The sequence below is a fragment of the Vipera ursinii genome (genome assembly GCF_947247035.1).
Source record: "Vipera ursinii genome assembly, chromosome: 2".
NCBI lineage: Eukaryota > Metazoa > Chordata > Lepidosauria > Squamata > Viperidae > Vipera > Vipera ursinii.
In genome coordinates, this window is record NC_139513.1 from 145,664,959 (window position 1) to 145,690,965 (window position 26,007).

General features: G+C 43.9%; 1 protein-coding gene and 1 long non-coding RNA gene across 4 annotated transcripts in view; one reads left to right on the forward strand and one right to left on the reverse strand.

The window, feature by feature from the left end:
- PRPF40B (pre-mRNA processing factor 40 homolog B) overlaps positions 1-26,007 on the forward strand; it is a 27,580-nt gene continuing 1,573 nt past the window's right edge. For 2 of the 3 annotated variants that reach the window (XM_083352431.1, XM_083352430.1), the window contains exons 1-24: positions 1-728; positions 1,496-1,645; positions 1,731-1,811; positions 3,323-3,350; positions 4,283-4,308; positions 5,484-5,561; positions 7,422-7,544; positions 8,654-8,774; positions 8,860-8,890; positions 9,420-9,578; positions 10,491-10,593; positions 11,064-11,128; positions 11,356-11,520; positions 12,172-12,280; positions 14,223-14,373; positions 14,804-14,937; positions 18,560-18,674; positions 20,497-20,588; positions 21,060-21,176; positions 21,832-21,969; positions 22,562-22,657; positions 22,974-23,054; positions 24,554-24,656; positions 25,516-25,577. In XM_083352431.1, the coding sequence (XP_083208557.1) occupies positions 621-728; positions 1,496-1,645; positions 1,731-1,811; positions 3,323-3,350; positions 4,283-4,308; positions 5,484-5,561; positions 7,422-7,544; positions 8,654-8,774; positions 8,860-8,890; positions 9,420-9,578; positions 10,491-10,593; positions 11,064-11,128; positions 11,356-11,520; positions 12,172-12,280; positions 14,223-14,373; positions 14,804-14,937; positions 18,560-18,674; positions 20,497-20,588; positions 21,060-21,176; positions 21,832-21,969; positions 22,562-22,657; positions 22,974-23,054; positions 24,554-24,656; positions 25,516-25,577 (2,436 nt within the window). In that variant the 5' untranslated portion in view covers positions 1-620. The remainder of the gene's footprint in view (positions 729-1,495; positions 1,646-1,730; positions 1,812-3,322; positions 3,351-4,282; positions 4,309-5,483; positions 5,562-7,421; positions 7,545-8,653; positions 8,775-8,859; positions 8,891-9,419; positions 9,579-10,490; positions 10,594-11,063; positions 11,129-11,355; positions 11,521-12,171; positions 12,281-14,222; positions 14,374-14,803; positions 14,938-18,559; positions 18,675-20,496; positions 20,589-21,059; positions 21,177-21,831; positions 21,970-22,561; positions 22,658-22,973; positions 23,055-24,553; positions 24,657-25,515; positions 25,578-26,007) is intronic. The other variant, XM_083352432.1, reaches the window with a different exon arrangement.
- LOC310634246 overlaps positions 25,578-26,007 on the reverse strand; it is a 6,846-nt gene continuing 6,416 nt past the window's right edge. The window contains exon 3 of the long non-coding RNA XR_014491176.1: positions 25,578-25,709. This is a non-coding gene — a long non-coding RNA (uncharacterized lncRNA). The remainder of the gene's footprint in view (positions 25,710-26,007) is intronic.

Sequence of the window (26,007 nt, forward strand, 5' to 3'; positions counted from 1 at the left end):
TTTTTCCTTTTAATTTTTCCCCTTGGCTTAATTGGATTGCTGTTAATTTCTGTGTTTGGGTAATAAATACTGGAGGAACACAAGTGGATGTTACAACTCTTACCAAACAGTACCGGTCCATTTGCACTAGAAATCCGAACTGGCACAATTGGACTCTTAAAGTTCCTGTCAATAGGATTTCCTGGATGCAGACTTGGAAAAATTATGGTTTCGCTCAAGGATTTGGAATACAATAGTACCTTGGTAGTCAACTGCTTTGAAACTCATCAAATTTTGTTGTGAAAATTTTCTCCTGGTACTCGTTGTCCCGGTACTAGAACTTGTCACTGTTGGCTGCCTTGTGACTCACTACAATATTTCTTACGGGAAAAAAATGTTTGGTACTCAAATTATGAGTGAAATTAGCTTTCATTTCCCCAACCTGATTCCCTCCAGGCACCTGAAGTACAACTCATCATTCCCATCAAGAATGGGATATCTTTAAAGCATCGGTCAACTTCAAGGCTAAATGGAAATCTGCTTTAGTCAAACTCAACATCTAATGTTTTACATCTCAGTTGCCTTTGCTCTTCTTAACCCATTAATTATTCTTCACTTCCACCTCCACTCATACTTTTATTATGTATTTATGCTTGCAGTCAACTCCAGATTCAGGCAGTGGTCCTCCTGGACAGCCAGCTCCCTTTCCTTCTGCCCCACCACCACCACCAATTCTACCTCCTCCATTTGTAAGTTCACCTTATTGCAAGTTGTATTTAACAGTATCCTAAATGTTTTTATGGAAATATGAGATGTCCTTGGTCTACTGTATGTTAGGGTTGCAATGCCTAGGGAAATGGGAACAAGCCTGAAGCTTGTTTTGACTGGATTCCACTTTTGGGAATTCAAAGCTCATGGCTTCTGCACTTGAAGTTGGATCAGAAACTGCTTCTGTTATGCTTGGAAGCAGCTGAATTAAAATTTTCTATATTTTCTAGGTGCTGTTATAAAATGGAAATAACCAAGCTGAAAAAAAGTGAAACATGAAATTATTAGAGGACTACTTCAAAAATAAAATCCAGATCTTAATTATTACACAAAAGCTCATTCTTCCCATGACAATATGAGATTTCATTTTATTGTTTTTTTATTTATTTCCAGTGAAATTATTTATCTGATTTTTGATCTAAATTCATTAAATGGAAGAAAGTAAAGAAGTTGTGTGTATTTATTGGGGCATTAATTACCATGGTGCAGCCTATCTCAATCTGGTCCATTCCATGAATTTAAGCAACCGTAGGCTACGGATTAGCTTGTAAAGGTAAATTGTAGCCTTGAGTCCATTACCTAAACTGACACATGCACACTGAGGTAGGATTTTAAAAATATAATGTTTGGCATACCAGCATCCTTTCCTTTTTGAAGTGTGATGCTGCTGGATTGAGACTTAGTCTGTGGTTGGTCCAGAGTATATTCTGCTTTGGGCACAGTTCTAAGTTTCTTTTCTTCTTTCTAGATGCCTCCTCCTGGGATCCCACCACCATTTCCACCCATGGGATTGCCTCCAATGGGACCACGGCCACCTCCTATGCCACCTATGCCTCCTAGCATGATGCCACCTCCCCCTCTGATTCCACCTATGCCTGGACCACCACCCCTGGGTCAGGTAGTGCTGGTTCAGTTTTTTTCTTTGCCTTTTGTTTTTCCAGTTTACAATATGTATAATGGCTTGGTCTTCTCTTTTGCTCCAGATGCCCACAATGGTGCCACCAATGCTGCCTGGGATGATCATGCCGGGGGTGCCAGCTGGGCCTGTTCCTGTTTCTGGAGGAGTGAGTGTCAGAAAGTACAGTGATTTAGGGAATTAGAATAGGCTGTGGCACAAGAGCTTGCATACATATTGCAATGGCCTTCATAACAGGGCTAGCTCTTTAATTTGGAAACTGATACATGATCCTCTTTGACCACTTGGTTGACCACACCCAATGGATGGATGATGAGGTGACCAAGGTGTGGAGTTTAGTGCAGGGAAGTAAGCAAAGCTGATTGGGCTCTAGCATCCCTTGAACATGGTAGGAAACAGGCTTGCACTAAGATTATGGTCCTCCAGTTGTTGCAGAACCACAGTACCCAAAAGCCCTAAACCATGGAGGCAATTATGAAAGATTCCATCTCTGTGTTATAAACCTGTACACCAAAATCCCCCAAACGGCTTGAAGAGAGAATGACTTAACATTTTCTTTGTCATTCATTCGTTTGTTTGTTCATTCCTTCATTGGTTCATGCATTCGTTCCAGTATGCCATCCTTCCAGAGGCCTGCTTGACCTCATTCCTGCTGGACTTTAAAAAAGCTTTGAAAACTTGGCTTTTCAAAATGGTGCTAGGCCAAAGTATATTTTGCATTCCCCTTGACTCATGACAGATTGTGGAAGTTGGGGGTGGGTGGGAGTTGTAAAGGTAAAGGTTCCCCCGCACATGCGTGCTAGTCGTTTCCGACTCTAGGGGCCGGTGCTCATCTCCGTTTCAAAGCCGAAGAGCCAGCATTTGTCCGAGGACGTCTCCGTGGTCCTGTGGCTGGCATGACTAGACGCCAAAGGCTCACGGAACGCTGTTACCTTCCCACCGTAGTGGTCCCTATTTTTCTACTTGCATTTTTACGTGCTTTCGAACTGCTAGGTTGGCAGAAGCTGGGACGAGTAACAGGCACTCGCTCTGTTACGCGGCACTCGGGATTCAACCCGCCAAACTGCCGACCTTCTGATCGACAAGTTCAGCATCCTAACCCACTGAGCCACCGCGTCCCCTGGTGGGAGTTGTACTTCCCCCAAATATTTATTTTCTCTATTTGTTTGTTTTTATTGAGTTTTTAATTGTAAGCTACTTGAGGCCTCAATTTGCAGTCTGATAAGTATGTTATCGTTGCTGTAAAAACTAATTCTTCAGTTTTACCATTTAAATTCCTTAACTAATTTGTTTTAATAAAAAAATTCATTCATTCATTTTAATCTTCAGTGTCTAAATTGCTTGCATCTGTGCTATCATACTAAATTGTTTCATTTATTTCTATTAATTTTAGGAAACATCTATGCATTTTAATTTGTAGTTTCTAATATTCTATAATAATTGCATAAAATGCTGATGAGTGGCCATAATAAAGTTAACCAACAAATTGACATAAAACCTTTACTTTGGTTCTTTAAGATTAAAATGAATAAATAAAGCAAAGTGTAATAGAGAAAGATTGAACGTGGCTAGCACTAGTATAAAGAGTTAGAGGAAAGATAAGAAAAAGAAAAAAATACATTGAAGCTCCTTGGTATGATTTGACTTTTTCTTTGACAGGCAGCTCCTGTTACTGACCCATCCAACAGTGAGTATCTTCAGGGATGTGTTTAAATATAGCTTTGGTGTGACCTAGCTCAAAAGATGCTTATTAAATCTGGTGTAGAGAATCATGTCATGTTTCTCTCAGCAATAGAAATTTGGGCCTTTTTATCTTTCCATACTTGACTGAATGTCCACAGATACTGCCTTTGGTAGGCTGCATCAATTGAGTTTCTCCCCCTTGTACAACTTTTAAAGATCTGAATGGAGAAGAGAGGTAGGTATTGGCAACACTACATGAACATGAGCCTTGGTGGAGCAGTGGGCTAATGCCTCCTTAAGTAACACCAGCTGCCTGCAATTAGTGCAGGTTCGCGTCCCACCAGGCTCAAGGTTGACTCAGCCTTCCATCCTTCCGAGGTAGGTAAAATGAGGACCCAGATTGTTGGGGGCAATTAAGCTGACTTTGTAATAATGCCGCTGGGTGGGGGGGCGAAAGCCCTAATAAGCAGGCATATACATAGAATGAAGGCTATTGCTAAGCACATTGGTTTGTGCTTAAATTGTAAGCCGCCCTGAGTCTTCGGAGAAGGGCGGGATATAAATGGGATTAAAATAAAATAAAAAAACTGGTTCTTTATTGCAACTGCATTTCTCACTCTAGTTTGTATTTTGTGTCAGTAATACTGTGAATTCTGGGATATATCATCCTCTTCCATTCCAAGTGAGCCATCTTAATTGCCTCTCATACTATAAGGACCCTTGCTTCCTGGAGGCATCAGCTTGGCTTTTTTGGACCAAAAGGTTGGACTAAATAGGCCATTGGCCTGATCCAGCAAGTTCATCTTAAGATCATATGTTTGCCTTATTTGCTGTCCCTGGTACCTATTGTTTCTCTGCAGGACAGGAGTGTCTCTTTTATGAGTGATCTCTGACCATAACTGTTCCACTTTTCTAAGCTCTGTTCTTATTTTCTAGCTACAGTGACCCAAGCGGCACCTGTGGTAAGTATCTGGACAAATGCTTTCCTAGATGTGGAATTATGGAATTTATGTAAGGAATTAAATGCATTATGGGCGGGTTTCAGAATAATACATAGCTCTTGGGGTAACTTATATACTTTTTTTCCTAGGGAGATGTCAAAGTGTAGTTTGCTTAGCTCTGCTTGAAATTGATTCATTCGCCCAATGCCAGCAGCCCCAAGTATTTATTGGCCTCATCTATACTATAAATCTAACCATTGAACAGTCTACTTAAAGCCAAAATAGGGGCAGGTTGAACTTTTCACTTACAATTGTAGATGACTGGAAGGAGGAAAGTCCTAAATTACGGTTTTAGCAGAGACACCGTGCATGTATTGGTGCTCTTTGTGGTTTTGATCGAGCCTTTCAGTCTTTCACATAATCTAAGCTTTCTTTTCTGTCTTTTGCCACTCCCACTGTCCCAATGGACATGTCCCTTAGTTGTGGGGGGTTGAGGATTAAGGATATGCCAGGTGGGACAGCAGATCTAAAGGTGTTATCAAATTGGGGGCGGATGACTGGTAGGAATAGAAGATTAAGCACTAAAACACTTTAAAAGTTTCTAACTTGGCCGAGATGGCAAAGATCTCAGCGTATTTGAAAGATCAATCGCAACGGAGATACACTGTGGAGTGGAAGAGATGGATAGATTATATTCAGAATAAATATGGGACTAAAAGTTTCATTTAGCATTTGAATAAGTAGCGGATTTATTCTGATGTATAATTAGCTTGTAGTTATTTTATTAAGAGTTAAAGTGCGGTAGAATTTAATATTTTATTGTTGTTTGCATATTTTAGATTATGTTTGTTTGCATTTTTATACCCTGTATTTAGCTCTGGGAAGTCGGGGAGGGGAGGGGAGGGGAGAGTTGGGGAGGTTTGGGGAGAGGGGAGGGGGAAGGGAGGGGTTTTGTATTCAAAATCTATTGTAAAACTTTTCAATAAAAAAAAGATTAAGCACTAAAACAGAGTTACCCTCAGGTAAGATGGGTAGCCAATACATTTTCTAAATGAAAGGAAGGAAGGCCTTTTCCTTCTTCCTTCCTCTCCCCTAGATCCAGGGCTTTAATTTAATTTAATTAAATTGTTTTATTTTTATTATTATTATTATTTCTCCTCTTCTGTTTTAAATTGAAATGCTGCTTTAAATTTCAGATCCCCAACCCCCTGACAGGTGCTGTGCAACAGAATATAATTCTTGGTGGCTCTCCAGCGTTGGATACAGGCCGAAAGGTAAAAAGTCTCAGTGGAGAAAAGGTATTAGATTTCTTGATGTCATCTCTTTTTTTGTTCCAGGAAGCAAACTAGGGTTGCTTCTTGGCATCCCACTGAACCAGAAGTGGTTCACAGAAGACACACCAAGGAGCTAAAGAGCTCCATTGTTTTGTGCTGATGATCATGACTAGCACAGGTGAACACCTTAGAGAGAGTCTTCTAACTATGTTGGCGTTTTGTCCCAAGAAACAGTGTAGTCTTAATTCTTTACCTGGTTTCCCCATACTGCTTCTCTAGTATTTGATGTTCAGAAATAGAGAAAGCTACCTTTCCAAGAAAATAAATGAAGTGCCTTATAACAGGGCTTTTCAACCAGTAGTACAGGTACCACCTGTGGCACATTGGCACCTGGCAGGTGGTACGCGACCATCCTAGAAAAGTGGTAGCGGGGGAGGGGAATGAGCTGAACTGGTGGTAGCACCGCACAAGCCCGAGCGAGAGACGGCTGGAGCTGCAGGGCTGTCAGGGCTTAGCGGAAGCGCCAGGATCAGCGCCAGGTTCCAGCTGGAGCTCGGTGCTGATCCTGGCGCTTTTGCTGAGCCCAGAAGAAGCGCCGATCAGCTGGAATGTTGCAATATCTCCAGGGTCTTGTGACTTACATTCAGATGCTTGGCAACTGATTGACGGTCACAGTGTCCCAGGATCATGTGAAGTGACCAAAACCTGCTGCAACCGCCCAGCAGACGGGGGGAATAAAAACCAAACACCCCCCCACCCCCACTGCCAATCCTCAACAGAAATGCTCACAACAATGAAAACCTCGGACAGGAGGAAGAGCGGCACCGGGTGGGCAGGCAGGTGTCTTACTCAGCTGTTGCTTGGGGGGCACTTTTTTCAGTGCCATTGTAACTTCGAACAGTCACTAGGCGCTAAGTCGAGGACTACCTGTACTTCATCACTTTTTTCCCTTTTTTTTTTTTTTTTTGGTCATCAAGTTTTTGTCACCTGGCTAGGTGACTGGTGGTACTCGAATGTTGCCATATCGTAAAAGTGGTACAATGGGTGAAAAGGTTGAAAAGCCCTGCCTTATAAGCCCCAGGGAAAAAGTAAAGGTGTAGCTGAGCTCTGGATGAAGGCAAAGCACTTCAGTGGTTAGACTTTACTCTAAAGCTAGAAGGAGGGGAAGAAAGCTAGAAGGGAAAGCTAGAAGGAGCATTTTGCAAATAGCATAGTTAGCAAAAGGGGATGGAAAATCCAATGAGTTTGTTCATTTTCTGGGCTAAAAAAAATTAACTCAGAATTCACACACTCCTCAAATCCAACTTACATATCTTTTGCAGAATAAGCTCAAGAGAATCACAGAGTAGAGGATGAGGTGTGGGGATAGGTTCCATTCCATTTTGAAGCATAAAAGTTCTCTGGATAACTTGGGCCCAGTCATTATGTCTCAGCCCAATCCAGCCTATCTTCACAGGGTTATTGTAGGGTAAAATTGAAACGGGGTCTTGTTTGAGTGCCCACGCAAAAGGAAGATCTAGATAATCTAGATCTAGAGTATTCACGCGGTTACTGTTGCGTTCTTCATTATTTTTCCGCCTCTTCTAGGAAGATTCAGATGCTGGCTTTTCCTCCTTTGTACTTTTGACCATGGGAAAAGTTTCTTACTAACCTGCCCTAAGTATCCCCCCTCCCCGTAGGAGATTTTCTTTAGATGTTGCTCACACAACTTCATGAAAGCTACAAAACTGCCCTTTTTTGTCCTTTCATTGGAAGTAAACACTGTGATTCACACAATAGTGGTTCTCAGTGTCTGTTTGGGATGGAGGGATTGTGGATATTTGCCCAACTGGATCTCAGTTTGATTTGGTTTGATTTCAGTTTTCCTTACAGAAGCCAGCATGGAGTGAACATAAAGCCCCTGATGGGCGGATCTATTATTATAATGCTGAAACCAAACAATCAAGTTGGGAAAAGCCAGATGAACTCAAATCTAAGGCAGAGGTGAGAGTTGTTTCTACGCTTGGTTGCAGGAGCAACTTAGACATTGATTCCCCCCCCCCCTCTTGTTGACATGTATTGGATCTCTGATAAGGGAAGGTCAGCCATCCTGAGCAGCAATCCCATCTGGTTTTTCTCCTAAAAAGTAGGGTTGGAGTCATAAACGTAAGAAATCCTGGAATATAAACACAGGAGTTGATGAGGCTGATAAGGAACTGTAAAACAGGCACTGTAAAACACTGTAAAACAGGAAGAGTGCATAGCATGGAGAAGATTTTGGGATATGGAATACATTTGGAAGGGGGCTGATCTCATCCAATGTTTGGGGGACATTTTCTACTAGCAAAGAGTTTCTTCTGAATAAAACAGTCTTCTTGGATCATGATGGATTCTGCCTCATTGTGGATAGCTAATTGGAATCTGGACAACCATCTGTCAGAGAAGTTGTAATTCGAACATTCCTGAATTCAGCAATTGATTGGGTTAGGATCTTTTTCAAGTCTAACCATGTCCATCAAATTCTCTCAGATTATTCTGTGGAATCTGGGAGAATTTGTTGACTGCAGGGCTTGCTACCATCAGATGAATGTGAACCAGATAGATGGTTTAGAAGAAGGCCATGAGGAGCTTTACCTCCAAGTGAGGAAAGAATTGTTAAATTATTAAATGAAAAAAGAAACACATGGCCATAAGCAAAATAAACTCTTAGTAAGTGTAGTTTGTAAATAACCCCTTAAAATAAGAAACCAAACTGGTTTTCACTCAAAATTCAGTTTCCCAATCAGACAGCCAAATGCCTTTTAAGATACAGGATATAACTGCAGCTCTTGGCTTCACAACCAAGTCAGGGCTAATAGAAAAGAAGGCTTTTGTAGTTAAACATTTTGGGCATTTGATTAACTTATGATTTATGAATGCAGAAAAGGAATCAGTTCGTTAACTGAGACAAGCCAGCTTGATCATAGGTACAGATTGGTCTCTCAGTGCATAATTTTTCAGAAAAGGATAAAAAGTTCTGGATCTTTACCCCACAAAACACACACACACACACACACACACACACACACACACACATTATATACTTGCTAAGGCTGTCTTCTTTGCTTTTGCAGCTCTTGCTGTCACGCTGTCCTTGGCGTGAGTATCGCTCAGAAACTGGGAAATCCTATTACTACAACACTCAGAGCAAGGAGTCACGCTGGACCAGGCCACGAGAGTTGGATGACATTGAGGGTGAGGATCTGCAGGATCAAATCTGGGGTGGAGATTCTGTTCCTGCAGTCTTCCTCTGATAACCGTTCCTATTTTTGTTCTTCAGCATTGATCAAGGAGGAAGAGGAGGAAGCAGAGTAAGTTCCTGGAAGCAGGTTGCATCAAGAAGAGCTCAAAGAGCTGGCTGGGTAGGAGAAAAGGCAGCCCTACCCAGCAAGGGTGGTCCCAGGAGACGTGGGCATGGAGGGAGCACTGGCAGGGCAGGGACTTCCTTTTTCTTCCAAGCCTCCCCTAGATGTTGATTTCATCTGTCTTGAAGATCTGCTGAACCTGGCCTTCATCTCTCTGGAAGATCTGCTGAACCTGGCGTATGGGTCAGAAAACCTGAGCTTTGCCATTTGGCTTGCAAATGAAACTTTTGTTTCTAATGCTACTTGATGGTGGCAAGAAACTGAAAAATCACATGGAAACACAAGAACCCCAAACTGGGCTCAGTGGGATTTGGAGTGGTTGAGGCCGGTCCTATGTCCCTTCTGTTTGTTTTTTCTTGATGAGATCGAGCTGGCTGGAATCCATTGTGTGGAAAGTTCTCTAAACTGTGCAATAATTTAGGCTTGTATTGTCCTGTTGTGAAATATTCATAGCTGCCACCTTCTTCCTTCCCAGGAGGCAACAGTTACCTCAGCAACTGGAGCCACCATTGTCGGGCCCTGCCAGTCCCAGCCCATCTTCTGCGGCCACCTCAGACACAGAAGGCACTGGGGGTGTTGAAGAGACCCCAGGGACTGAGGGGGTCCCAGCTGCTGTTGAGGAGGTCACCAGCAGGTAATGCAAGAGGAGGGGACAGTAGAGGGGAGGTGTTGATCTGTAACCAGGCCATTGTCAGCTTTCTAGCACAATGTTTCTCAGTCTTAGCCACTCTTAAGATGTGCGGATTTCAATTCCCAAAATTATCCAGCCTGCCTGGGGAATTCTGGGAGTTTTTTCTTTGTGTCAGAGACATCTTCCAGTTATAGACATATAACACGCAACACTGAGCAAATTAAAAAGGTATAAAATAGATCACAGAACTACAGGCAGTTCTTGACTTACAACAATTCATTTAGTGACAATACGTTACAACAGCACTGGGAAAAGTGACTTATAACCATTTTTCACACGACCATTGCAGCATCCCCACGGTCACTTGATCGAAACTCACACATAGCCAGATTCACTTATCAACCATGTTACTAACTTAACAGCTGTGATTCACTTAATAGCTATGGCAAGAAAGATTGTAAAATGGGACAAAACTCGCTTAAGAGGTGTCTCACTTAACAACATAAATTTTGAGCTCAGTTGTGGTCGTAAGTTGAGGACTACCTGTATAGCACATGTAAAAAGTATGTAAAATAAATAGGATTCTGGGAGTTGAAGTCCATACATCTTACAGCTGCCAAGGCTGAGAAATACTGGTCTAGCAGATAGTGGAATCTCTACTGCAACCCATCAGGAAAGCGTCAGATTGAGGAATGACAGATTAAGCCTGCCTAGGCTTTCGAACTGTGAGTTGGAGGACAAATAGAGTGGTAGAAAAAGAAGAGAGACAGAACTCCCATTTGTTTGCCAATTTATCTGTATGGAAAGCTGCACTACCCACCTGGAATTCTGGGCAGCGATCGGATGAATGGTTAAGCTGCATCAGTGCTTTTACTTTTTATGTTTTGTCCAAATGCTTTGCTTTTCCTTGGGCAGTTGTGACCCCCTCCGGAGAGATGAAGAAGATCGTGCCAGTGCCAGCGCCTGGAGCAACAAAGAGGAAGCTAAACAAGCTTTTAAGGAGCTGCTCAAAGACAAGGTAATAAATAACTGGGGGAAGGGAAAGGAGAACAGAAATTAAAGAGCCTTCCTAGGAATCAGAGCCAAAACAATTCGTCCGATATAACTTTTTTTATGCCCATCGCTTAGCCTGCCAGGAGGATGGTGGGTAGTTTTGAGTTCTGAGTGCTTTCTCATGAGAGTGAAAAGGGCCCATTCTCCTTGTTGTAGGAGAACAATGTCAGGGAATCTGTCCCTCTGGCGGGCTTTTTTTTTTGCCAGACGGGGAGGAAAGGAAAATATTTTGCCTAAAAGTTCAAGCAGAAGAAAACCAAAACACCAAACTAGTTACACCCTGACTCTTGTATTTGTAAAAAAAGTAAAATTAAAAAAAATGAGTCTACTCTAAAAGAAAGAGCCTGCCAGGTAAGGCAGTGCAGGCCTAACTGGTGCAGTCCAAGAGAAGGAGACATCACAACTTGATTGAAATACCCCATTTTCTGGCTTTAGGGTGTTCCAGCTAGCGCATCCTGGGAACAGGCCATGAAGCTTATTAGCTGTGACCCCCGTTTCAGGTATGATCCTGGGTGGATGCATCTAGTTCCCACCCTTCCCTACCATATCAGAGGCGAATCCAAGTTGCAGACCTGTATGATGAAAGTCTTACAGAGACACGTCATTTGGAGCTCCCTGCCCATCCAACTATTTATTCACTCGGGGAACTAGAACTTGGACCCCCTGTTTTCCTTTGCCTGTTGCCCATATGAGCCAGCTCTTGACTTCTGGGTTCTGTGTGTCCCAGCGCTTTGCCCAAGGTGAGTGAGAAGAAGCAGGCATTCAATGCCTACAAGGCTCAACGGGACAAGGAAGAAAAGGAAGAGGCTCGACTCCGGGCAAAGGAGGCAAAGGAAGAACTGCAACACTTCTTGGAAGAACACAGCAAAATGAATTCTACCACCCGCTACAGGTACACAAGGATCAGGATGACTCGGGAAGCAACAGCCCAGTGAGGGAAGGTTGGGAATAATCTGGATGACTCTCTCAAGAGCATTTTAGAGTTTGCTAAGTGTCTTTCTGGCTAGGTCTTGAAGGATCCTTGGAAGGAAATAATAGTAGGTCAAGTGTGACTGGCCCAGTTCCTTTAATAACGTCAACTGCGATGGATGGATCATTTTGCAAGGTTGCGTGTCTGAACCTGGCAGAGACTTGTCACTTTGGGAGAACAGGAACGTGCCGTTTTCCAGTAATGAACCTAGATTGTACTACTAGATTTCCTATGAGCTGGAATGAGAGATGTAAATGCTGAAAGAGTTGTAGCTTGAAGACCAGGGAAGAGATGTTACCTTGCCTATACTAAGCAGTCTAATTTCCCCTGTTTAAGCATGAAACAGGAGGATTCTGTTTCAGGTATCTCTGTTTTTTCTGTTGCCGCAACTCTGTCCTCACCAGATCGAAGCAGAGGGTCTGTTGCTTGGTTCTTCCAAGCGTGGATGTCCCTGAGCGCCTCACCTTGTCTGCTTCATAGGCTCGGATGTCCTTGAACTTTACCTATTCTCCCTTGAGGGTTGCCACCCTGCCCTCCATCTCCATCTTTTTCTCTCTCTCTTTCCCTCCTCAGGAAAGCTGAGCAAATGTTTGGCGAGCTGGAAGTGTGGGCCGTGGTCCCTGAAAGGGATCGCAAGGAGATCTATGATGATGTTCTTTTTTTTCTGGCCAAGAAAGAGAAGGTAAGTCAAGAATGGGGCATGGGCGGGAGTTCTTCATAACAACAACAACAACAATCCAGGCATCATCCTTTCCCCATAGCCTTTCTTCCTAAGTAACAGCAGAAGGGATACTTGCTCCCAGAAATTGAGGGCAGGAATCCAAGATTCCTGAGATGGATACTAGCCACCCACATCCACAGAGTCCAACCCACAGTTTTATTTGAATTACAAAGTTGTTTCGACAAAAGCCCCACCCCTTACATACAGGGAGTGCAGAATTATTAGGCAAGTTGTATTTTTGAGGATTAATTTTATTATTGAACAACAACCATGTTCTCAATGAACCCAAAAAACTCATTAATATCAAAGCTGAATATTTTTGGAAGTAGTTTTTAGTTTGTTTTTAGTTATAGCTATTTTAGGGGGATATCTGTGTGTGCAGGTGACTATTACTGTGCATAATTATTAGGCAACTTAACAAAAAACAAATATATACCCATTTCAATTATTTATTTTTACCAGTGAAACCAATATAACATCTCAACATTCACAAATATACATTTCTGACATTCAAAAACATAACAAAAACAAATCAGTGACCAATATAGCCACCTTTCTTTGCAAGGACACTCAAAAGCCTGCCATCCATGGATTCTGTCAGTGTTTTGATCTGTTCACCATCAACATTGCGTGCAGCAGCAACCACAGCCTCCCAGACACTGTTCAGAGAGGTGTACTGTTTTCCCTCCTTGAAAATCTCACATTTGATGATGGACCACAAGTTCTCAATGGGGTTCAGATCAGGTGAACAAGGAGGCCATGTCATTAGATTTCCTTCTTTTATACCCTTTCTTGCCAGCCACGCTGTGGAGTACTTGGACGCGTGTGATGGAGCATTGTCCTGCATGAAAATCATGTTTTTCTTGAAGGATGCAGACTTCTTCCTGTACCACTGCTTGAAGAAGGTGTCTTCCAGAAACTGGCAGTAGGACTGGGAGTTGAGCTTGACTCCATCCTCAACCCGAAAAGGCCCCACAAGCTCATCTTTGATGATACCAGCCCAAACCAGTACTCCACCTCCACCTTGCTGGCGTCTGAGTCGGACTGGAGCTCTCTGCCCTTTACCAATCCAGCCACGGGCCCATCCATCTGGCCCATCAAGACTCACTCTCATTTCATCAGTCCATAAAACCTTAGAAAAATCAGTCTTGAGATATTTCTTGGCCCAGTCTTGACGTTTCAGCTTGTGTGTCTTGTTCAGTGGTGGTCGTCTTTCAGCCTTTCTTACCTTGGCCATGTCTCTGAGTATTGCACACCTTGTGCTTTTGGGCACTCCAGTGATGTTGCAGCTCTGAAATATGGCCAAACTGGTGGCAAGTGGCATCTTGGCAGCTGCACGCTTGACTTTTCTCAGTTCATGGGCAGTTATTTTGCGCCTTGGTTTCTCCACACGCTTCTTGCGACCCTGTTGACTATTTTGAATGAAACGCTTGATTGTTCGATGATCACGCTTCAGAAGCTTTGCAATTTTAAGAGTGCTGCATCCCTCTGCAAGATATCTCACTATTTTTGACTTTTCTGAGCCTGTCAAGTCCTTCTTTTGACCCATTTTGCCAAAGGAAAGGAAGTTGCCTAATAATTATGCACACCTGATACAGGGTGTTGATGTCATTAGACCACACCCCTTCTCATTACAGAGATGCACATCACCTAATATGCTTAATTGGTAGTAGGCTTTCGAGCCTATACAGCTTGGAGTAAGACAACATGCATAAAGAGGATGATGTGGTCAAAATACTCATTTGCCTAATAATTCTGCACTCCCTGTATATGTGTGTGGGGCCTTACTTACAAAAAGAGTGAAGTTTGCCTTGCGATGTTCTGACACTTTCATCCTTTCCCCTGTACCTTCAGCAGAAACCCAAAGCCCTAGCATTAATACTACCCCTTCCACCCCACCCAGGAACATGCCAAGCAGCTCCGCAAAAGGAACATTCAAGCTCTGAAGAGTATCCTGGACAGCATGAGCCGTGTCAGCTTCCAGACTACTTGGTCCGAAGCCCAGCAGTATCTAATGGACAATCCCAGCTTTGCCGAAGACGAAGATTTGCAAAGTGAGTCATCTTCCACCATCTCATTGCCCCGGTTCCTCCTGCCTTTGTCTTTCTAACTCGTCTTCACATGGTATGGGAACCATATCTTCTCATTAAGCCATAACGTAGGTTATTTATTTGGGCAATGTATCTAATTGCTGCCTTCTAGAAGTCACAAACACTTAATTCTAGAAGGGTAACAAGCTGTCCTAACCTTCCGAATGCTGGGCCTGTCTGCTGCCCTGCTGACAGGTTGGGCCACAACTTCCCATCTTAGGTAGGACAATTCTCAGTGTTTAGAGCGTTTGACTCTTATGCTTCCTTCCCCTTTGTCTCTACCTGAATCTCAGTCACCTCTCATTACAGAATAAACTTGTACTTTTCCTCCTGTGTCACCATGGGCTTTATCATTTAGCTCAGCCTGGCCTGCTCCCAACTTTCCCTCTTTCAGACATGGACAAGGAGGATGCTTTAATCTGCTTTGAGGAACACATCCGGACGTTGGAGAGGGAGGAGGAGGAGGAACGTGAACGGGGTCGATTACGGGAGAGGCGTCAGCAGCGGAAAAACAGGGAAGCCTTCCAGGTATTTGCAATCACAGCCATGAGCTAAGGAGGCTTTTGCTGGGGATTCTTTGGAAAGAAGAGTGTGGTTTATCTTGCAGAGCAAGAACAATGGCAAGGATTCCATGCCTTGTAGTTTTTGGTCATTAGCACTGGAAACATTTCAGGCAATCTTCGAGGTGATGGGCTCTAAAGATGTAGGCAACCTCCAGAATTCTCAGCAATAACCATATTAACTTGAGAAATTCCAGGATTTGAATCTGTGTATCAGAAGGGCACCCAAATTGGGAAAAATCTAATTAAAAGAGTCAGATTGCAAATGATATGAAAACCCTTTTATTGCTGTCACAATCCATAGTTGGCTAAATGGTGAATGGTCTGATTCAGCCTTTTTCATCCTCGTGTTTGCTAGATATTTTAGGAATACATTTTCAGACTTCCCAATAGCCAGGATAGCTGGGAATTCTAGTACCCATCATCCAATACATTTGAAGAACATTAGGTTGAACAAGGCTGCTCCGATGAAGAGTATTCTAGATCATCGTTTAGTCTTTCTGTCGTCCATCACTTGGAGATAAATAGATCGACATTTCCATATACCAGGAAAGAAAGAAAAAATCGTTTTCATACCACTGGAACATTACTTGTCACTATTTTGCTTTGGCCTGTTTGTAGCTAGCTAATTATTGGATTATGATTCTAGAAAATGACTGGATATATACTAGAAGATTTCGGCTTCCTAACACGTTGGCTGTCTTTAGTTTTTGAATAAAAGTCTAGATGTTAGTGAGAGAAGATGCTTGCAGAGAGAGGGCTCATATAACCGCCAGTTATTGCTTTTCTGTCATAGTTAAAAGGACTTCCCATTGACTTTCAACCATTCAAAGCAGTGTTTCCCAATCTTGGGAACTTGTAAGAAGTCGTGGACTTCAACTGCCAGAATTCCCCAGCCAGTAATGACCGGCTGGAGAATTCCGAGAGTTGAAGTCCATACTTCTTAAAGTTCCCAAGGTTGGGAAAGACTGCTTTAGAGAATCTCAGCTTTTTGTTCATGGACCTTCCAACAGATCTGCAGCACAACCAGGGGCAGCATTTTTTGCTTCCCCTGTGCTGACCTTTTACAATCATTGCAGACCCTGCCTCCCTATATTGCAAACTGTGTTTTGTATATGTTTAGCATTTTTTCATTTGGCAGGCAAATAAATGCATGTTGTCCTTGACTTACGACCACAGTTGAGCCTAAAATTTCTGTTGCTAAGTGAAACATTTGTTCAGTGAATTTTGCCCCCTTAATACAATCTCCTTTTACCATTGTATGTTAAATGAATCACTGTAGTTGTTAAGTTAGTGACACGGAACCTGGCTTCCCCATTGACTTTGCTGGTCAGAAGGTCGCAAAACGTGATCACATGACCCCGGGACATTGCAACTGTCATAAATATGAGTCAATGGTCAAAAGTGTCTGAATTTTGATCACATGAACACGGGAATCTTGCAACAGTCGTAAGTGTTGAAAAACAAGCCATGTCACCTTTTCCAGTGCTGTTGTAACTTTAAATAGTTACTTAAATGAACTGTTGTAAGTTGAGGACTACTTGTAGAGTGCTTTCTTGCTTCTGAAAAAATAGTTAACATGGATCCATAAATCCTGAGGCCCATTTTATACACTTTGTAGGAAGCTTTCTTGCATTTTCCGAATCGGTTTTGGAGACCTGAACTGTGACTGCAGAATGCCCCTATTCCTTTCCCCCAATGTTTGCAGAGTCTTTTTTGATCGATTTCCCCCCCAAATTGTTTTCTTCAAATGAGAAAAAAAAGACACCAGGAGAAATTTGGAAAACTTGTTACTTTTATTTAAGGGAGGAGTAACAAAGTAGCCCTGCCAGGCTCCAGGGTGAGGATTACTTGGATTTTGGAAGAACATAACAGCCCCAAGAGAGCACCACAACTGATAAAATAAAGGGGAACAGGTGTAACCCTGTAAATCTGGGGTGGACAATTAATTTTCCCAAGGAGCCACATGAGAAACTGGAACTGTTGCTGAGGGCTGAACCAATAGGCTGAACTTAATTTTGCTCGATATTAATTTTATTATTTTATAAAAAGCAGCAAATTCGGTGGGGTTTTAGTTAGCTACTACTGGTTAGAATCCATGTTACAATAAGACTGGAAATGTGGAACCACATAGCATATACTTATTTACATTTGATTTCTAATTTCCGATTGATCTCACATAGGCTGGACAGGGACAGGCAAAGGGCCATATGTGGCCCAGGGGCCATAAAATGGCCAGGTCTGTTTTAGATACCCCTGAGCAACTTTTAGCCCTCCTTATTGTTGACCACACTGGCTGCGTGTTGCTGTGGTAGAGAAAAGAATCACCTCATCCTTCTACGAGAGGATCATTTTGGTATACCACATCACTCCTTATTTTCTCACATTTTTTGTGCTTCCTGGAATGCTGCATGACAGTTCTTCTCTTACTGCCATTTTTAAAATCACAGGTATCTGTGATTAAATTGTGGCCGTAAGTCCACTTACAACCATTCATTTTGTGAGTGTTCGAAGTTACAGTGGCACTGAAAATGGCACTTATGACCGTTTTTCACACTTACGACCATTGTAGCATCCCCATGATCACATAATCAGAATTCAGATGTTCGGCAACTGGAATGTATGTATGGCAGCTGCAGTGTCGTGGGGGCATGTGTTCACCTTTTGTGACCTTCTGACAAGCAAAGTCAAGGGGGAAGCCAGATTCACTTAACAGCAGCGTTACTAACTTAACAATTGCAGTGATTCATTTAATAATCATGGAAAGAAAGGTCATAAAATGGGGAAAACCTCACTTAACAACTATCTTGCCTAGCAGTGGAAATTTTGGCCTCAGTTGTGGTTATAAATCGAGGACTACCTGTACTTAAAATGAGAGTAGAGCATGGCAGATGTATCAGTGTGAAAACATGGGTTCTGTGCTCATGGCGTTATCTGGACACTCTGGAAAATGGCTTACCGTATAGGCAAATTGCACAGTCATTGTCTAGCAGTATCCAGGGAAGTACGATAAAGAGGCTGAAACACAGGAGTATAAGTTTTCCAGGAGTTAGGGGCAAAATTCTGATACTAGCTTTTTTTAAAGTTGTACTTCTCGGGCCAAATTTTGCAGTTCATCCCAGTGCCTTTTTTCCTGCTTTTTTTTTCTTTCTCTCCTCATACTGTATATATATATATGTGTGTGTGTATATATAAGTGTGTGTGTGTGTGTGCGTGTGTGTGTATACTGTATATTATATATATATATTTTTATATAATATTTATTTATACACACACACACACACACATATATATATACACACATACATATATATATATATATATATATATATATATATATATATATATATATACACAAACACACACACACATATATATATATGGAGTACTCTGTTGTATCTGAAATGTTTGAGTTTCTCAGATGGGCATTGGAAGGGTAGGGGGAAGAAAGTATTGGGGCAGAGGGAGGTGGATTTCAGGGCCTGCTTTGGGGCACGTGGCCTCCCTAGCAGGGCCTGTGATTGGGGGAGGGGCTGACTCCCTGATCTCTCTCACTCTATCGTAGAATAACCAGGCTGCTTCTTGCTCAGGCCTTCTTGGACGAGCTTCACGAAAACGGGCGCCTTCACTCCATGTCCACTTGGATGGAGCTGTATCCCTCCCTCAGCACCGACCGACGCTTTGCCAACATGCTGGGCCAGCCTGGTAAGCAGCCTCAGGCAGGATTCCCTCCCTCCCTGCCTCTCTCCAGAAAAGGTCCATCCCTCTTCCCCAAATTACGGGCATGGATCAAATATAGTCCATCTTCCTGGGTGGTGTTTGGGACAACTGGAAATGTCTCACTTGGCTTTTCAAATATTTTATTTACTAGATTTGAGATCTTTCCATTGGAAAAGCTGAGGACTGGCCCTAAGTCTAGGGCAGAGGTAGGCAAACTTGGCTCTTTTATGACTCGTGGACTCCAATTCCCAGAATTCCTGAGCCAGCCATGCTGAGGGGAAAGAAAGAGGTTTCTAAGCTGAGCCATGCTGGCTTAGGAATTCTGGGAGTTGAAGTCCACGAGTCATAAAAGAGCCAAGGTTGCCTACCCCTGGTCTAGGGATTAAACTCCATGAACCAAGAAAGCTGGTTGAGTCAGGGGCTTCACTAAGGGTTCTCAAAGGTATCTCCTGCCTTACTTGAAAGATTTTCCATTTTGATTTGTCTTCCAAGCAAACCCTTAAATGTATTCCCAAGCAAACCCTTAAATGTGTCCCTGGATTATAAATATGTGCATCATAAGGAGGTTTTTAATTTATGCTTATTAAGAGTTTTTCCATAAAGACAAATTGAAAAAAAAGGGAAAGGGGAAAAAAAAGGAAAGGAAAAACAAAAGAGTGCAAGAAACAAATATGACTCCCAACCTTGTTTTCAATAGATAGTTAAAATTTTGTAATCCTTCTTCCCTTCGGCTCATTTTATCCAAGCTTGTCTTAATCTTCAAACCCATAAATCATCTTTTTTTTCTTTTTAGCAAAAAGGCCATAAAAGGTTTTTAGTCTTTAAAAAAAAGTTTTTTTTTCTCTGATCAACAGGCCAGTTTTCCAGTTCTAACTTTTTTCACAAGCCGTTCTTCTACTGTGGGGATTTCATTGTTCTTCCATTATTGTGCATGCAGAAACCCACCACGAGCTTGTTCGTGAGCACGTCCTTTTCCCTCAAGGATGTTGTGGGTCATATCCATCCTTTGGACTTCCCTGTCACGAGTTGTGGTCATTCATTCTGAACTAAGTAAAAGATCACCAGGGGCACAGCGTGGTCTGTGTTTCTGGTTGCTGAATTTCCAAGAAAGATAAGTAATCAGGGAATAGGAGGCGTGGACAATTTCTTTTGTTTCAGATCGCATTGTTGATCATGTTGTCAGTGCTGCAAACACTGACACGTTTTTTGCACTGACAATGTAAGAGACAGCCTTTTGTTTAAACTGCTTCACTTTGAATCTTGGAGTGTGGGAATTTTCTAACGACTGTTTTGAGAAGATAACGTACAGAATGGGAGGAGAGACCTCATACCTGAAACTAATTGGATAATGTGATTTACGACGTGTAGATAAGGGCAGGGGATTGTGTGTGTGTTAACGATGGGTTTGGGTGGAGGAGATTTCAGATTCTGGCATCCCTCCATGAGTGCCGATGTTTCGTTTCATTACTAAGACTTTTTAGATAAAATAATATGCCTGCAATTTGTTTGATTTGTCTCATTCATCGGAACCATGACATCATGCCAGAATCTGAAATCTCCTCTACCCATGACACCTGTATTGCTCATTTATTCTACTTCATATCCTGCTGTCTATCCTGTAACTCAAGCTGATGGACATGATGGGGTAATGTTTCAACCAAGTTTCAGTGAAATGACGGCCTTATATTCTCCTGGATCTAAAATCTTAAGAAGTTCTGGAAGCTGCTTAAAAACTAGGTAGACGGATCTTCTTTGCACCCAGGACTAATAATGCATGGGCTACTTCCTGCTGCTCTTCTGTTCACAGGCTCCACCCCGCTCGATCTCTTTAAATTCTATGTCGAAGATCTGAAGGCCCGATTCCATGATGAAAAAAAGATCATCAAGGATATTCTCAAGGTGCAACTGGAAGGTTAACCACAGAATATGAGCTAGAAGTACTTTTGGATGCAAAGTTATTTCCCTTAAGGGAATGACGCCTCACTCTGCGATATCAGTTAGCCGGGCTCCTTCTTAGGCACCTGCCAACATGACTTTTGGGAGAACCATTAAGACATTCCCTTTGAAACAGCCTTCTTTGTACAGGACAGAGCTCTGTCCCATTTTGATGCTTGCATTTGCTTTAAAATAAAAGCAGGCAAGGGGAACTGGAGCTGATCTGGGCTGCATTTCCAGCCCCTACCTGATCCAGAGAAAAGACCTTTTCAGAGAACCCCTAAAAAGGATTGAAGCCTACAGTGTTTTCCCTTTAGTATTCCTTAATTCCTTTTGCATGTTTTAGAAGTAAACACCGGGGGCTTTGAAGGAGGGAAAGTTTAACCATGACCTTTTCCTGCCTCTCTCCTTTTCCCTTTTTTCTCTCCTTGGTAGGACCGGAGCTTCAGTGTGGAAGTAAATACAACCTTTGAGGACTTTGCCCACGTCATCAGTTTTGACAAGCGTGCTGCCACGCTGGATGCTGGCAACATAAAGTTAACTTTCAACAGTGTGAGTGGAGCAGGGTGGGATCCTGTGCTTCTTCACCTTGGCGACTATCCCTATTATGTCCCAAAGGTGCTTTTTCAAGAGGCAGCTGAGAATTTCCATAGACGTATCCCCTATCATGTTCAAATAAATGTTTGTTGGGACTGTGTCTTCTCTGTCTAATAATGCTGGGGCTGAGAAGTCACCCAGTGTGGCAGCTGGGTACAGTACAGTTGGAAGAAAGATCTTTTTTACAAGTAAACAGAGAGAAAAGGTGATGGCTGCTTTTGCAAAAGCTGGTCAGGCAAATCCAGGGAGGGGCAGGTCTGTGAACTAGACCCAGTTTGGCCTAGCGCCTAAGGCACCAGGCTAAAAACCAGAAGACACCGAGTTCTATTCCCACCTTAGCCATGAAAGCCTGCTGGGTGACTTTGGGCCGGTCACTCATTCTCAGTTATAACTCACTGCACAGTTTGTTGTTAGGGGAAAAATAGGAGGAGGAAGGTGTGTTGGATATGTTCACTACCTTGGATCATTTGTAAAAATACTAAAGACAGGATGTAAATAAGTAAATTAAAATGAAGCTCTGACATCAGAGGCAGTTGAGCCACTGAGGAGACCTTTTCGCGATAGGAATGCTTTGTGGTGATACTTCTCTCCCGTTGCCTCCCCACCCCAGCTGCTGGAAAAGGCCGAGGCACGGGAGCGTGAACGGGAAAAGGAGGAAACCCGTAAGATGCGGCGCAAGGAGGCAGCCTTCAAGGGCATGTTGCGTCAGGCAGCTCCTCCCCTGGAACCCAACACCGCCTGGGATGAGGTGAGATCTGCTCCTTGCAGGGCAGGTTTTCTGGCCCGAGTGTCGAATGGATGCTAAGGAAAGAGGATGGCAGATTACATCTGGATAATAATAGAACCGTCGGCCCAACTGTTGAATGCATCTTTGGGTATGAGGACATGGGCATTTCCCACCCTTGCGAGAAACCCACCCCTGTGTTTCTGGGTGCCTCCTTAATGGAGGAAGGTCAGCCTAAGAAGATTCCTACGAGGATGGACTTGGCAGTCTCGTTTTTGGAGCAGGTTGTTCTGCAAGTTTGTCTCAAAACAATGGATGCTTCTGTCCATACCAAAGCAACTTAAAGAGAAATTGGAGATTCCATCACTGAGTGAGCAAGTAGCAAAAACAGTGACTTAGGCCAAAGGCATCAGTTTTTTTCCCCATGGGCTCACAAAGAACATTTCTAGCAGCACGTGGTTTGGGAATGAGTTGCCTGTCACCAATTAGCTATCCCTTGACATCAGTACAGTGGTGGGGTCCTCTGCTGTCGGCAAGATTGGTAATCCCGTGATACACCCCTAAATTTTGCATATTATAGGAAAGGATGTGATATGTGCTTCTTATTCTTGGTCAGGTCAGAGAGCGGTTTGTCAACAATATTGCCTTTGAGCAGATCACACTCGAATCAGAACGGATCCGCCTCTTTCGTGAATTCCTGCAGTTGCTGGAGGTGAGCTGTACCTGTTTCGTGTGTGTGCCTGGCAGAGCAGTTGAATCCCAGCAAGGGATCTGCTTGAAGCCCCATGAGACCAATAGGTAGAGCTGAGCTGAAGGAGGATAGAGAAGACAGTTTGCGATGGTGGTGAATATCTGTAGCTCTGGTGTGGGATGAGGTTGCAGGTTCTTTATCCAAGCTTGTGGGTTTCCAAACATTTCGTTACCAGGCTAGGTAATGTCTTCAGCAGAGTTCAGGGGAAGAGAAGGTGATGGCTGGGAAGGCCATGTTCCAAAGGGCCCAGGTAATTAAGTCCTCTTTTTCCCCCCAGAGTGAGTGCCAGCATTTCCATACCAAGGCCAAGAAGCATGCCAAGAAGCCAAAGAAACATCATCGCAAGCACTCTGCCTCGGTGAGATTTGGGGAGGACAGACTCAATGGAGTGTGCAAATAAAAGTTGGTCAAGGGCAGCTGGATTCCCCTGGGCTTTGAACTAAGCCACTGTCAGGCTCAATCCCAGAGATGAGACAGTGAGATCCAATCAAGCCCAGTCCTTTATTTGCTTACACCAAATCTTGCCAAACAAAATCTTGACAGAATCTTGCCGAACTAAAGCTGTAACTTCTAAGCTCCTAGATCAGAGGTCTCCAACCTTTCCGGGCCCGCGGACCGGAGGGAAGGAGAGCAGCTTCAAAATTGGTGTGTGCATGTATGCGCACAGGGCCACTCACACTGGCGTGGCACTAGCAGCCCCGTTTGTGCATGCGGCATGCGCTGTGCACATGCGCGAATAGTCACACACACACCCGTGGTGGCTAGCAGCCTGTTTGCACATGCGGTAATGGGTCATGCAAGCCACCCGGGCTAGTGGTGCATGCACTAATGGGCCGCCGACACCACCACCCCCGCACTAGCATCCCCGTTGGCACCCATGCACATGCATAAATGGGGCCGGGGGTGCTAGCGCGAGTTGGGGGGGAATGGATTTTCACGGCCTGCAGGCCAAGAGCCCGTGGCCCTGGGGACCCCTGAGAGCTTCTAGGATGTGTGATGAACCTTTCCCCCCCCCCCTTCAGTTTAAGATGCACAGTCTTTTAGAATCCAGGCCTCCTTGGGAAAGCTCTGAGTTGGCCAAATCCTCCCCTTCTGCTGCTGCTGCTGCAGGCGCACATTCCATCACATCCACGTGGAATTTGAAGCACCTTGTCTTAGATGCAGTTGGGCTATTTAGAATGTCTTGAAAGTATCTTGAACCAGAAACAGCTTTGCTCTGAGCGAGACACAGTCTATTGTGAGCTTGAAACACTTCCAAAATGCTCAAAACAACCTATTCCATGTGCGAAAAGGGGCATTTTGCCCTTTCAACTTTTCAGTTTGGGGAATGACGTCTCGGGTTCAATTGGAAACTGTGTTTATTCCTACCCCCGAGGCTTTTCTTCCAGCCTGTTCACCACTGTTGTGCCAGATGCCCCCTCTGTGCCAGAAAATTTCAAGGGGGTGCAGTACGATGAGGGGCAAGAAGCCAGAGAGACCTCAGGAGGGCTCCTCTCTTGCTTGGCAAGGATTGGTAAGCCTGATCAGGACCTGTTAAACTAGGACATCTTGGCTGGGGATTGATTAAGAGTTGCAGGGGATTAACTTAGGAAAAGCTGTTCTGATGAGAAGGTTGCCTGGCGTGGGGATGATTTCTGCAAGCTGGCCGCTCTCGTGAAGGATGAACAATGATAACTTGGTTCAAGATCTAGGATTGTGCTGTTTACTAACACAAAAAAGCAGCAGCTTGGCCTGATCCTTTCCTGTTCCTCTTCCTCCTCAATAGCTCTACTTTGGCTTATTTCTTCTTCCTTGTGCTCCTGTCCACTCTTCCTCTGGCAGTGGCTGCCTTGGTGAGTCCTTCTTTTTGTCCCGCAGGGTTCAGAATCGGGCTCAGATCATCCCCACCGAGCAGCCAAGCGCAAGAAACGAAACCACTCGGAATCGGCGGGTTCTGGGGCCTCGTCCTCACCTGATTCAGGTAAGGCTTGGATGAGAAACTGGTTAGCTCTGTAGAAAACGAGGCGTGTGGGCTGTCCTCGTATCTGGAAAAATCCTATAAAGCAACTCTGTAGGCGTCAGCTTGCCTAGGACAAGCGATGTTACTGCTGCTAGTGGTTGTGCTGTTTTTTTAAGAATATTTTCCAGCTTTCGAGGGCAAAAAGCACATGTTGTAGATGTAGAGAAAGTTCAGGGAGTGAATTTTGGGGTTGTTTCTTTTTCTCTCTCCACATTTTGCATAATGCTTACGGAAAGTGAAGATCGTGACGATGCACGTCAGGCTTAGCAAAGTTGTTTGTGGCTTCTGCTGTTTTTGTCGAAATGACGACAGCAGCTTTGTGATGTCAGACTACAAGCGTTACCTTTTTGGGACATCTGTACAATTAAGATGAGGTTCAAAAGGGGCAAGGGCCACAATACCATCATTTTCATCAGGCTCTCCCATTTACCCCCCCCCCTCCCCCTCCCCCAGGCAGCCCTACTGGGCTCTTCACATACCTATTTTAACTTGTTTAAAAACTCACAAAAAATGATGGGCTGAAATTCTTTTCACCAATACAAGTTTCAATACATGTTCTTCAGCGGCTCTTTTGAGATTGTAAAAATGAGGAAGCTCCCGCGGCATGTTGGTCATCCTCAATTTGATCAGAAAAAAGACACGGATAGGTAGCGCCTGCATCGCTCCATTCCCCCCAGTATTCGGCCACCCTCCCAGGACTTCTGTGAGACCCTTGGCCTGCTGCCATGGAGTCACTGCTGGGAGTGGGCTGAGGTTTTCCCAGGGGAAGGCTGGGATGGTCAGTCTCTCTGTCTGCACACAACTTCCTGTCTTCCGGCAGAGCACAGCCCCAGGCGTGCCAAGAGGCAGAAGAAGAAGAGCAAGAAGAAACGGCATAAGTCGGTGAGTAGGTGGTGGGAGCAGAAGGGAGGCAAGGAGGCATCCAGATGGAAGGGACCAATTGCATAAAGCCAGTCTCCTTGGGGGGGGAAAAAAGGGAGTTCTCCTGGCAGCTCCCTCTGCGTGGGTCTCGACCTGCAGAGTAGGAGTAGGTATATTATCTGGGGATTCAAGGGAGCAGCCAGGGCTGAAATGTTCCTAGGTAGCACCAAACCCACTTGGCAAAGTTTGGTACTTTGCAACTGTTTTACCTCAAAGCCTGCGTTGCTGGTTTACAATCTTTGGGGCTCATTTGTCTTCTTTGGTTGTGCTAGCCCAGTGGTGGCGAACCTATGGCACGGGTGCCAGAGGCGGCACTCAGAGCCCTCCCTGTGGGCACCTGCGCCATGCCTCGGAGGTGGCAACTGTCCCTCTTCAACCAGCTGCTCCCCAC